This window comes from Ochotona curzoniae, unplaced genomic scaffold (genome assembly GCF_017591425.1).
Source record: "Ochotona curzoniae isolate NIBS_2020 unplaced genomic scaffold, NIBS_Ocur_1.0 patch322, whole genome shotgun sequence".
NCBI lineage: Eukaryota > Metazoa > Chordata > Mammalia > Lagomorpha > Ochotonidae > Ochotona > Ochotona curzoniae.
Genome location: NW_024466887.1, coordinates 24,486 through 37,756, shown reverse-complemented (window position 1 = coordinate 37,756; position 13,271 = coordinate 24,486). Strand labels below are relative to the sequence as shown.

The following is a 13,271-nucleotide window of genomic DNA, read 5'->3' as shown; positions in this document are numbered from 1 at the left end:
AACAACAACAAAAAAAGTCTAAAAATACTCTGCTGCCAGGAGACAGCAGCTGATGTGTAATGTAGGGAATTGTGGGCAGTGAACATTATCCAAAGGATAAAACTTGACAGGTTAACTCACTTTAAGTTAACAAATCAGAGTAACTAAATCTTCAAGATGCTACTGACGTTCAGTGCATTTACTGTGTGACCGGATCACGAAAACACAAAGACCTAGGTCCCTGCTCTCACATGCTTACTGGATTAGTGCTGAACTGGACCCGTGAAGGTGATGTTTAACACTGATTTAATATAAGGCTGTATGACGGGCAGAATGACTAAGAGAATTTTATAGTAACTTAGGTGATCAGAATTCAAACCAGGGAGCCGCAGCTCAAACAGGAAGGGAAGGACTGAAAAGATACTGAGAAGAAGCAGCAACACATTTATTTTGAGAGGCACAGAAGAGTTAACCACAAGGGAAATGATCACAAACAACAGCCAAAAGAACCCAAAAAAACCAGAACGACCCCCCAAAATCAGAATGCTTAAAAAAACATACAAAAATGTGTGAAGAAACTCTCTCAGGGCCAAATCGGACAGATCTAAGAACCTGGATAGGCCACTATTGTGAAAAACAAATGAAGACTACAATAAAGAGAAAGATTTAACTGTTAAGCACTAGGCAACTGTGTCCAAGGATGTCCCTTATAGATGATGCATTGCTGGTTAAGAGACAAGCCCTACAAAATGGCAGAAACATCAAGGATCTGTTTTAGAAAATATTCATTGATCGAAAGGCAAACACACTTCATGACAGAGTGATATAGACAGATCTCTTTCATACATTAATTAATTCCCCAAATGGCTGTGCAGGCCCAAGTCAGAACCCTGCAATGCCATGCAGCTCTTCCACGTGGGTGGCTCGAGACCAAGTACTAGGGACCTACACTAGCAGGTAGCTGGACTGAGGGCAATACAACCAGGACTATGACAGAATTCTTGATTATCACAAGCATGAACTGAATGCACTCTGCACAACAACGCTAGTCCAGCAATAATCATCTTGAGCAGCTTCATGGTGACTTTAGAAACAAAAGGGAAGGGGCCAGCATAATGGCTCAAGTGGCTAATTCTCTGCTTGCAGCGCTGTCATCCTGTATGGGCACCGGTTCATGTCACTGCTGCTCCACTTCTCATCCAGCTCCCTTCTTGTGGTTTGCAAAGGTGGTGGAAGATGGCCTGCATCCTTGGGACTGTGCAACCCCACATGGGAGACATAGAGGAAGCTCCTGATCTTGCCTTCAGATCAGTTCAGTCCCAGGCACTGCAGCCATTGGGGAATGAATCAGCAGACAGAGGATCTTTCTCTGTCTTTCCCTCTCTCTGCAAATTTGCCTTTTCCAAGAAAAATAAGCAAAATCTTAAAAAAAAATCCACAAAAAGTAATTTCATCTAGGAGAATTATTATCCACAAGCACACGCAGAGGCAAAATAGGACTAAAGAAAATGCCAACTATATAATAATAGAAAAACAAGATTTTCTAGAGACACAGGAAAGTCATCTAAACATTTACCTTTTTTTAGGAAATGGTTGAAAGTAGTTTTTGATGGAGTTAGTCTGCTGCTGAGAAGCCCATTTTCTACCTTTATGTTCACCTGCAAACTTTGTTGGTGAACCTTGAGAGTCTGACATTTGCTTCCTTTCCAGAGTATTTGATACTTGATTATGAGAACCTGTTTGGGGAGGTTCCTTTACAATGGATCTTTCCCGTGCAAGTGTTACAGACTTTTGTTCCAATCTGCACATCTGGATTTCTTTTGGCCTTTCACTCAAATCCATACTGTAGCAAAAGGAAAAAAATGCAAGTAGGTAATCAAGTTTACAGCAAATTTATCTACAAATAAGGATGTTGGAGAGGTCTAAAGTGATGTAACTTTAGGAGCAAAGTCCTGACAGACACTATTTCACTGGACTGATGTGACCGTCCAAGGGAGCAGCTAGGGTCAGACAAGCCCCAGGAGGAAGAGTTTCATCCTCACAAGCATGTATTTTCAGGCATGCTCTAACAGATAAACAGCCTACACAAGGAAAATCTACCTTGTCTCTTATTATAGACCAAATGAAGCAATAACCGAAGATAAATGCTTATTTTCTTTCTAAAATTATTTCTAAGTAAATGTGCCATAATAAAAAAAATGAGAAAAATCTGTCATTCCAATATCACATGTAAAGAACTGTTAATATCAGTCTAGATGGGTTGATGTTGATATTCCAGCCAGATGGCATCTCTAGAACAGAACAGAACTCCATACACTGGCAGAAAATAGTTTAAAGACAGTTTTACAGCATATGGTTGGATAATGCCAATGCTATTATTTTCACACACACACATTCACCCATAGCACAACAGGTAAACTTGTCATTCAGCATCCAAAATAGTGTCTCTGTTTAAAAAGTTAAATCTGACCTCAATATAAATGTAAGTATAGCAATAACTAAATACAGTCCAATATGTGAGTAGGGATAGCTCAAATACTTAACACAAACACTTCATTGAGGAGTATTTAAAATAAAATAAATTATTTTGAATAAAAAGTATAACAGAGCAAGCTAATCTAATGCATTCCAAAGAAAGTCATCTCAAAAAAATAAAACCCCCAAATGCTTAACAAACATAAAAGCACTAAATAAGCTATCTTTATAGAGAAATATTGCAATTGTAAGTAATTCTGTCAATGGGAGCATCTCCTTTTAAGAAATCGAGGTAGTTCTATGGGATCCCTGGATCCTTGTCCCTTCCCTCTCCTCCCACTTCTTCCCTTTCCCCTCCCATTTCCTCTCCTTCTCTGTCCCCTCCCCTCTCCATCCCTCCCTTCCCTTCTTCTCTGCTCTCCCCTCTACACCCCTCCTTTACTCTCCCCTCCTTTCCTCTAACCTCCCTCCTCTCCCCTCCTCTCCCACTGCACAGAAGAATGACAACCATCCTGGATGGGATGGCGTGGGCAGCACAGACTTCATCATGCTGAGAATGGCACAACATTTGAAGCTTACAAAATGCTTTTCTGCAATGTTCCACTTAACCATTTTTGATCATAGTTGACTACAGATAATAGAAGCCCAAAAAGAAAACTATGGATAAAGGAAAACTACCATTGTTTCAAACTTATATCACAAGTGACAAAGCTGTGTAATTCTTTCTAGTCTACAAGACACAGCTGAAGGAAATGAAAAAAAGAAATTCACCATAAGCCAAGCATCTATAGTGCTGGCTTCCATGCCACAAAGGCAAAACTGAGTAGATGCAACAGAAAAGCCCAAAGGCTGAAATACTTAGTTGCTGGTTCCTTACAGAAAATTGATGACTTCTATTCTGTCACCTTCCCTGCCATCCTACTTTCCCACACTTCATCTCCTAAGACATGATGTGATAAAGGCACTGACTATTTCTTCATCATACTAATCTATCATTAATCTAGTGGCAGCACATTGGCAAAAGCTTGTTAACACAGATGCCTTACCACGTATCTACTTGCTCTGACTCTGTGTCAACGACATACGTTGTAGTGTTCACTGGGAGACTTGGCCTTAGTTTTTCATCAACCAATAAGGCTTGTGAAAGGCTTGGCCCTGGAGTCGTTGTCTTTGCTCCTGTAAATCACACAAGTGAACAAGTAGAAACAAAACAAAGGAAAAACAATCACAAGGGCTAGAACCAAGAGAGACATTTAGTCTCTGCATTTCCACAACTACCACACTGGACCAAAGCACCAGCCTCTTTTTCACCTTGAGCTTTTCACTTGTGCCCACCCTTCCACTACAGACCTTAGGAACCCATTCTCCACACAAATCCAGGCTAATCCTTCTTGTCTACCTGGACACTCTGTCACACAGACATATAATCTGCCTTCTCCCTCGTTCAGGATGCACTTCAGTGAAGCCCTCCACACCTGCCTCACTACAAGAGCTTGTCCTCAATCACTTTCTCTTCACCTTGCTTTACTCTTCTCTTTCTTTGTACTTGGCCCTATCTGAACTGAGGCAGTAGACTGATGTTTACTTTGGAATCCTGAGCTTTAGGATATAAAATTCATTAAAAGAGGCCTGCATTACTTTATTCACCAAGGTGTCTTCAACACCAGAACAGAGCTTAGTACCTGATAGCCACGAATATTTACTAAGTTAATAAAAGTATGCATGTATAAACAAATGTTTTCAAGACTGCAAATGCAATCGGTCTTAGAAAGCATAACAGAACATAGCACATACACAGACTATGACTAAATGATAAAGTTGCTAAACCACAGAATAATGTTTTAATTACCTAAACTGGGCTGGTGCTGAGGATCACAATAATTCTCTGTAGTCATGAAAATAACTGCCAATCCAATTTCTGCTTCAGGAATAGGTCGAAGACCCTGTCTAGCAGGACAAAATATTAAGATTACATCATGCAAAATCAATCTTATGTTTCTCCCTGAAACCATAATTTTTTGGTGTGAACAGAATTTCAAACACAGACCTAGCTTCCATTAATAACACTGCAGCAGTATATTACATTAGACAAGTCTATCGTACTTTATGAAGTCAGGTAACTATCTGTAAAATGAAAAAAAAAAGTCAGAAAAAGATACAGATCTTTATAGTCATAAATTTCTATAATTTTTACAGCGAGCAGAAAATAGCAATTCCAAGATGAAAAAATAAGATAGTATTATAAATTACTCTATGATGACAATGATACAAGAAAAAGGGAAAAAAGAAAAGAAGTAGAAAGGACTACATACAAGCTATAGCTATACATGTGCTACTTCTGCACTTCAAATAAACTTCGACAATCGAATGTATTAAAGTATCCCCTTTTGGGGGGCGGGTTATTTATTTTTATTGGAAAGGCAGATTATCTTCTGTCCTCTGGTTCATTCCCTAAATTGCCACAATAGCCGGAGCTGAGCACATCCAAACTCAGAAGCTTCTTTCAGGTCTCCCACATGGGTACACAGTCCACAAACTGGGCCATCTTCCATTGCTTTTCCAGGACATTAGCCCGGAGCTGGACGGGAAGTGGACACCAACTGGCATCTACAGGGGATCCTGGAGCTTGTAAGGGGAGGATTAGCCACATGAGCCACTGCCCTGGGCCCTGAAGTATCTTCTTAAAGGAATCTCGTGGTATACCAATTTGCTGCTATTTTACACTGTGAATGACTGATTTTATAAAACAAAGATAATTATGAACTGAACTTTAAAAAGGGTTTAAGTACAGGTATAATCCTAAAAATTTTATACTCAAACATTTTGAAGATATTACAACCAGCTGATCACAAATACCTATATATCTTTTAGGCAACTTAAAACTAGTATTTAAATGCCCTGTTAAGTTTTTTAAAACTATAAATTATAATATGCAATTTGTTCTGAAGAGTCAGTACCTGAAATATTTCAGTATTAACAATGCTATACAGAAAATACGGCACTCTAAGCGGGAAGACAAAAGAAGCATCTTTCATATTATTAAAATTGTTGAATATTTATCTGAGAGGCAGACACAGAGTTTGCAAGCTTTGACCCACTAGCTCATTTAAATAGGCACAATGACTGGGGCTGGGCCAGTTGCAAGCTCAGTAACTGAGGAAGCAATCCAGCTCTCCCATGGCTTTGGCAGCGGCCCAGTTACTGGACACTGTTGCTTCCCAAGATCTGTACTGTTGGGAAGCTAGAGTCGGGAGGCAAAATAAGGAACTGTATCCAGGCACTCTGATGTGGGAGAGTGGCATCTTCATTAAAGCATTCAGCTAAATGCCTGCCCCACTGCTTCTGAAATCAATAAAGAGAGTAATGTGGTCACCATTACTACATTTATTCAACACTGCTCTCACAGCTCCAAATAGAACAAAATAAAAAAGGACAGAGAAAAAAACAGACAGATCAGAGGCTCAGGGATTAGGAAAGAGAGCAGACGTGTTATTATCTGTAGGTACAATTTATACAAAACAGGAATAAATGACTAAGGGTTAAACGGGAGTCTAAGGAGGTGGCTGCACACAGGATGAATATCTAAATGTCAGCACTTTGCAAACATCAACAGCAAATAACCAGAAAGGACCATCAGGGAGACAGTATCATGCATCTGCATGGTACCATAGGGTGCTTACTATCTACAAATGAATCTAACAAAAAATATTAAAATGTCCACACAAATCACTAAAATTATAGTGATTTATAAGGGTCTTTAAAAGGCCTAAGCGAATGGTTAGGGACATCATATCCACAGATACTAATCAACACCTAATTCTACTTCGTGCACATACATTCAGTGGAATTCCTAAAAGTCCAACACAGCTTTTGAGACTGTGATTCTAAATGTACATGGAAAATTGAGAAGCAAATAATAGCTGGGATGCGTCTGAAGAAGTGGAGAAAAAGTCTCCCAGCAGAGAGGAATTCACTGAAGTGACAGCAATTACGACAAAGTGGTAAATGTGGCATGACACATTCATCAGTGGAATAAAACAAAGGTAAAAGCATAGCTGCACATGTAGGAACTTTGTTATGCAACAGAAAAAAAAAACAACCATGAAAAGCAAAATAAGACTAGTAAAAAGTCAATAAAACATGAGCATTTTCTGACCTACAAAAATATTTCTTAAACATAAACAAAATCACTGACTACAAAAGTTGTCAATTTCACTACAATAAACTTAAGGGCTTTTTATTTATCATCACACTAAAAACATGTGCTCCAAAGTTACAAGTTGTAAACATTTAACAGATTTTGCAATACTCCTAAGTAAAGAAACAAACAAAAAAGAATTAATAAAAAGTTTCTATAAATGTAAAAAGAACACAGAAACATGCAAATACTAAGATGGCCTGTGGGCTCAGCACGATGGCTCAGTGGCTAAATCCTTGCCGTGCAAGCGCCAATATCACATACAGGCACTGGTTCATGTCCCAGCTGTTCCACTTCCCAGCCAGCTCCCTGCTTGTGGCCTGGGAAAGCAGTCCAGGATGGCCCAAAGCCTTGGGACCCTGCACCCATGTGGGAGACCAGGAAGAAGCTCCTTTCTCCTGGTTTTGGATCAGCTCAGTTCTGGCCGTTGTGGCCACTTGCTGTGTAAAGCAGTGGAGATAAGATCTTTCTTTCTGTGTCGGTCAGGTTGCCTCTGTAAATCTGCCTTTCCAGTAAAAAATAAATAAATACATGAATCTCAACCAAAAAAAAAATGGCCTGGTATTTGCACCACATCTTTATTCTCCAGACATTTATTCACAAATTACTCTTTACATGAAATGTTTCTAAAAGTCTATTTTTTTAAACAAACACTGTAAAGAATGCAAATATTCTTTGATAGTTCAAGATGTAACCAACAGTTAAGATTTTTTTCTTTTTTGAATGTGAGAATGAGGGCAACGGAGAGTCCACAGCCAAGTCTGTGCCAGGCCAAAGCTAGGAGTCAGGAACTCCATTCTGGTCTCCCATATGGGTAGTAGCTGCCCAAGTACTTGGTACATCTTCTGGTGCCTTCTTACGTGCCTTAGCAGGACGCAGGATCTGAAATGGAGCAGCCAGGACTGGAACAAGCCCTCTTATAAGGCATACTGCATGCTGCAAGCATGGTTACTTAACCTGCAGTGCCACAACACCAACCATCTTTTTCAAACTCCAAGACTTCTCTGCCTATCCCAGAGTCCTCCACCCTTATCCTGGCCCCAAAACAAATAACAGGGGCAAAGACTATAGAAGCAAATGTCACCGTATGACCAAGGTTGTCAGTCCAACCTTGTACTCCACTGAGGGTTTCTTCCCAGCATTTATGTATGCGGAAAGCAACATGCACTGCTGAAGAGCCTGGACTAGAGAACTAGACGCCTGGATCCCTATTCTGGTTATGATGCTCTACATCTTCTAGTCAAGTCCTTTCATCAGGTACCTCATCTACATAATGGAATCATAACAGTAAATAACGCTTGTGAGGATTACAAATTTGAATATACTAACCTTTTCTATAGATTTATGTAATTTTTAAGTGATAAATGGTATCACTCTTTTTCTGCTTGGTACATTCACTACCTGGCTCTCTGTCACAGGCTCTCTCATCACAGGTAAAATGTTGCCTGAAAGCGGCCTTCTCTACTTATTTTGTATTTATGTTAAAAAAACAAACAAGAAAGGTTTAGGCTTTAATTTATAAGGCAAAGTTAGAGAGAAGCAGAGACAGAGAGATCATCCATCTGCTGTTCCCCTAACAGCTATAATGGGATGCAGAGCTGGGTCACTCCAAGGACAGAAACCAGGAGCTTCTTCCAAGTCTTCCACATGGTGCAGGGGCCTAAGTACTGTTGGACAATCCTCTGCTGCTCTCACAGGCAGATAACTGCACTGGAAGTGGAGCCGCCAGGATTCAAACAGGCACCCATCTCAGATGCCAGCACCACTGGCAGTGTCGTTAACCCACACACCACGGTACTAGCAGGAGGGGCCTTCTATATTTAGAATGGACTTTTCCACTTAGCCCTGTTACCTAGTTTCCTTCATGCACACACATAATTATGGGCCTACTTTATCCTTCTCTCTCTCTCTAGACAGTAAGCTCCATTAATGGCAGAGATTATGATTATCTTGCTAACCATTAAATTCCTAGTATATAAAATATAATGAAACAGTACATTTCTGTATTAGCAATACAATGATAATTTTGCTTTTCTTAAATTCTTTTTTTTTTTTAACAAAAAAAGATTTACTTCTTTTTTCTTTGAAAGGCAGAGTGATAAAGAGACAGAGATCTTGCATCTGATGGTTCACTCAGCAAATGGCTGCAATAGAGAGCTGGGCTGGTCTGAAGAGCCAGGATCTTCTTGCTGGTACCTCTCATACATGCAGGGGCCCAGGGACTTGGGCCATCCTCCACTGTCTTCCAGGCTTAGTAGCAGGGAGCTGGATTCCAACTGGAGCAGCAGGGACTCAAATTGGCACTCGTATGGGATGCTGACACCACAGCCTACTACATCATGGTGACGGCCCCTGAAATTTATTTTCTATTTAGCAAATCCACATGAGGAAAAAGAAAAGTAATCGACATTGTCAGAAGGACTCTGGGAACAGGACAACTGAATCTCTAAGAGAGCTGGTGATGAATTTCTCGGGCATATCTGCACTCAAGGTCCCAACTATGTATCTTCTTAGGTGAGTATAAATTTAGTCAACAGACTAGCTAACCTGGTATTTCCATTGTGAGAAGTTGGTGTGATGGAGGGGGTGAACAATTCACTAGAGAGAGTGAGCAGAGCTAGGGTAACTGAACTCACCCTGCAAGGAGGCAGGAGACAGGCAGGTCCCCACAGAGTGGCTGACAACTGTGGCCACACAGATAGTGACCTGAGGGGTGCACCTGCAGTGCAGTCCCTTTTCCTTATGCTGACTGCCACCACAGGCTTGGAAGGGAGCAGTGGGTGGAACGCCTCAGGCTGTCTGTTCCAATATTGACCAATTAAAGAAGCATACTTGTAGCTACAATTGGATCCTCAGCTGGGATGAGCTTTCTCTGGTCCACCACATTTTTCTGGTAGGTGATTGGCGATTTTGCCCTGTGCTGGGGAATCTATATCCTCCGTCATCCTAGAGGACTCCACCGAGTGCTCCAGGAACACCCTCCACAATTTCACAAATCCTTTTAAGCTTCAACAACACTGAGACTGTGGATCCAGTGGCACGGTGGCTAGGTCTGAGCTGCTTCACTTCCAATCCAGCTCCCTGCTGATGTGCCTATGAATGCAGGGGAGGATGGCCCCAGTGCTTGGGCGTTTGTACCCACGGGGAAGAAGCTCCAGGCTCCTGCTTTTGGATCAGTCCAGCTGCAGTCACTGCAGCCACGTGGGAAGATCTCTTTCTGTCTCCCCCTTTTCCCTTCTATGACTCAACCTTTCATATAAACAAATCTTAAAATAAAAATAATAATATTGCTAAGATTGTTAACCAATAAAAAGCTGATGGCAGAATGGCAGAAACCCTTGACTGAACGTATCTATTGACTCTATCAGCACTACAAATACTAAAGTATCTGACCTTTATTTTTTTTCTTGTCTCCTCAAAATTACATTATACAGGAAGAAAAAATTTTATATGACTTTTAATATGTAGTTATGAAAGGATGAATACATTTCAGCTTTAAGCAACTTCAGAAAGAAATTATCTTGAATTTTAAACTTAACTATATCATATTCAGCAAAAAAGCTTAATATGACTTTATTCAATCAGACAGGCTAAATACAAATTCTATAATTGTTAAAAAAAAAAAAGAGGCAGTAAACATGCTGATAAAACTGTTCCTAGCAAACCAAGTCACACTCAATTTTCAAGTAAACCACATGGCATAACTATCACAAGAATTCTTGTATCTAGGAAGCGTCTTCAAAAGTTCATAGAAACTGTGTTATGAAAACACTACCTATGAATTTTCAAGTGCTTTTCCCAAATGAATGTCTTTTAAGGTCATTTTCTCCCAGATTTCTCAAGTAAGCTAGTACTTTTACATTACTAAATGAAGTGTAATCAAAATGTCACATAAAACTTCCCATTTGCATTTTAATTTAAAATAATAGTGCTGTACCTCTGAAGCATCTCCATAATTGAGTGAATCCATTTTTTCTGAGAGTCAGGAAGTACCATTTGTGTACTGGTTATTGCAATATCAATAACACACGTTCCAGGAGCTGAAAAGAAGCTATCCTCTTCTTCATTTTCTTCTGTTATCAACTTAGCTTCTCCACCTCCAAAGACAACTGCTGAACTTAGTTTCTTATACTAAAAATGGAAAGAAACATGTTTTGTTAGCCAAAGTGTCCTGAGATAACTTTTACTATGTAAAAATTGAATTTGGAAAATAACACGGAATTGGAATTAAAAAAGAATGGGTTCTACTCCTAGAATAGATCACTTGAGATTTCATTTTGGGCAGAATCCTTACTCAGAAGTTCTCCATGCAGCCCTGGAACCATTACCTTGTCCACAGTAACATCATCGTCATCATCAGACTTACTCTGTCGGCTTACCAGCATGACTTTCTGCAGTAACAAAGTGTTAGGACCCTTGTTTGGTACAGAGAAGACACTCTATGGATGCTTACTGACTGAATAAGCCAGGACAAAGTTTCCTGTCCTCTGTGTTTACATATTTATATAAACCAGCTCAGTTACCAGGTATTAAGAAGTATAATTATATACATGATCACCTGGCAGACGCTGGTGCCTGCACTTCACAATTCTGTACAAAAATTCTCAAATCAAATACCTTATCAGTGTGAGAACAATAGCACGTGTTGATTTATGGTCTTCTTTAGGAAAGTATAATTTCTAACATTACCTGCTTGGCATTTAAAAATACAAATGTTTTTCCTTTGAAGATCTCTTTTCTTTCCTGCCGCCCCGACAGATCAATATTACTATTTCCAATGGCTGGTTCATCAATAGGTGGGTAAAAACTGTAAAAGTTTGTAAAGCATATTGTAGTTATATACTACTCTGCATGCTTACTATTAAATTGATAAATTTCTGCTACCAGAAAAGCATAATTTCCACAAAATCACAAGTTCTTTTTAAAGTAAGATTTTTTTTTTAAGTTGGTACAAAATGACCAAAAGCCACCCATGTGCCTTTTCAGGAACTATAGTGAGAGGTACTGCACAGCACAGCAGGACTGGCTTTCAGTTCCTCAGAACAACCAAGGTAGACAATCATAATCAGACACATGGGAAACACACATGACTCAAACAGTTAATGTGAATTGCAAAAGGGTGAGAGAGAAGATCAAATTCATCAGCAGCTCGTGTTTACTGGGGAGCCACTCTGTGTTACTAAGGCTCACATTTAGTTCTGTGAACACTACCGTAATATTGTTTCAGAGCATTTTAGAAAAGTTCACAATAGTTTAAAACTTTCTCTAGAGTAAAGAACCTATTTTTCTGCTCTTTAATAAGATGCTATAATATTTTTTTAAACATCTGGGGAGATGAGAAGAAAGCAAGTAGGAAGTAAAACTGAACAGATAATTCTCAAAATTTCATTAGGCCATTCTTTGAATTCCCTAAGATATTTTGTTACAGTTGATGCAGCTTGTCCCTTTAGCTCCGGGGAAAACATTTAGCCCAACATAAGGATGACTACAGGGAACAAGACAGGAAGAGGCAATTCACAACATTTAAGGGTTAACTCTCTTCAGAGAGTAACAACCAATAGGACAATATTGCAATCTTAATGGTGATTAAAGGAGGTAGAACTGATTTCCCTGCTTCCTCCTTCCAGCTGCCATCTCGCTCCGCCTCCATTTCTCCTTGGCCACACAGAATATGACACATCTCCTAAAGTAAAGCTGAGTCTTGACAGAAAAGTGGAAAATTTATGGCAACTTGAAGAATAACAGCATTTCTCCAATCCATCACAACAAATGCTCTAAGTGTATCCTGAAATGATTTCTGCAAGCCAAAATCTCGGGGGACTGGGTTATCCAGAAGATCACCACAGATTTCACTGACAATATAAAATTCGAGCTACCATGTTAACTCTCCTGTTTCTAAACAACTTTTAAAATTACACAGTTCACTTTTAGCAGTTTACTGTATCTAAGAAAAGAGTTAACTGTAGTTTAGTTCAAAGGATTTAACATTCTCTCTACACTGAACTAGGTTTCTAAAAATAAGCATAGAATTTACCTTCAGCTTTTCCTAACAACTTTTTTTTCCTAACAGCTTTTCCTTAACCGGTGCCCATATGGGATCTTGGTGTGTTCAAGGTGAAGACTTTAACTGCTAGGCCAGGCTACCGGGCCCAGTACATTGTTTTAATCCCAGAATTTTAATACCTAAATTTGTAGTCCACAAATTGAGAGATGTTTATACTTGTTGGCAAGGCCCACGTTGCCAGGAGGGACTAGGGTTATGAGAAAGACAAGACAGACAACACACACAACACACCTTGCCTCATTCTTGTGAAGAGAATGCCAGTTTATTCAAAGTCAAGCTGCATCTTTATAGTCTGCTTGGCCCCTCCCAGCACTTTCCCAATGCTCAAGCAACACCTAAGCTCCCCTGAGGACATATAAAAAGGGGAAGCAGGAAGGAGGGAAATTGCAGTCAAGCCAGGGGCTAAATGTATCAGGCCAAGATTGCCCATCCTGTTACACATTTGAGAAACAAGCTGAGCTGTGGAGTTAACCCTTGGGAGACCGGGGCCACAGGAAAGATCTTCCTCTCTGTTTTTCCTCCTCTCTGTATATCTGACTTTGTAATAAAAATACA

The 13,271-nt window shown here is 39.8% G+C and overlaps 1 protein-coding gene across 4 annotated transcripts in view; it reads right to left on the bottom strand.

Moving 5' to 3' along the window:
* LOC121167095 (nibrin-like) overlaps positions 1-13,271 on the bottom strand; it is a 38,645-nt gene that overhangs the window by 10,658 nt on the left and 14,716 nt on the right. For 3 of the 4 annotated variants that reach the window (XM_040996480.1, XM_040996478.1, XM_040996477.1), the window contains 5 exons: positions 11,342-11,459; positions 10,590-10,783; positions 4,304-4,401; positions 3,501-3,630; positions 1,556-1,822 (listed from right to left, as the gene is read on the bottom strand). In XM_040996480.1, the coding sequence (XP_040852414.1) occupies positions 1,556-1,822; positions 3,501-3,630; positions 4,304-4,401; positions 10,590-10,783; positions 11,342-11,459 (807 nt within the window). The remainder of the gene's footprint in view (positions 1-1,555; positions 1,823-3,500; positions 3,631-4,303; positions 4,402-10,589; positions 10,784-11,341; positions 11,460-13,271) is intronic. The other variant, XM_040996479.1, reaches the window with a different exon arrangement.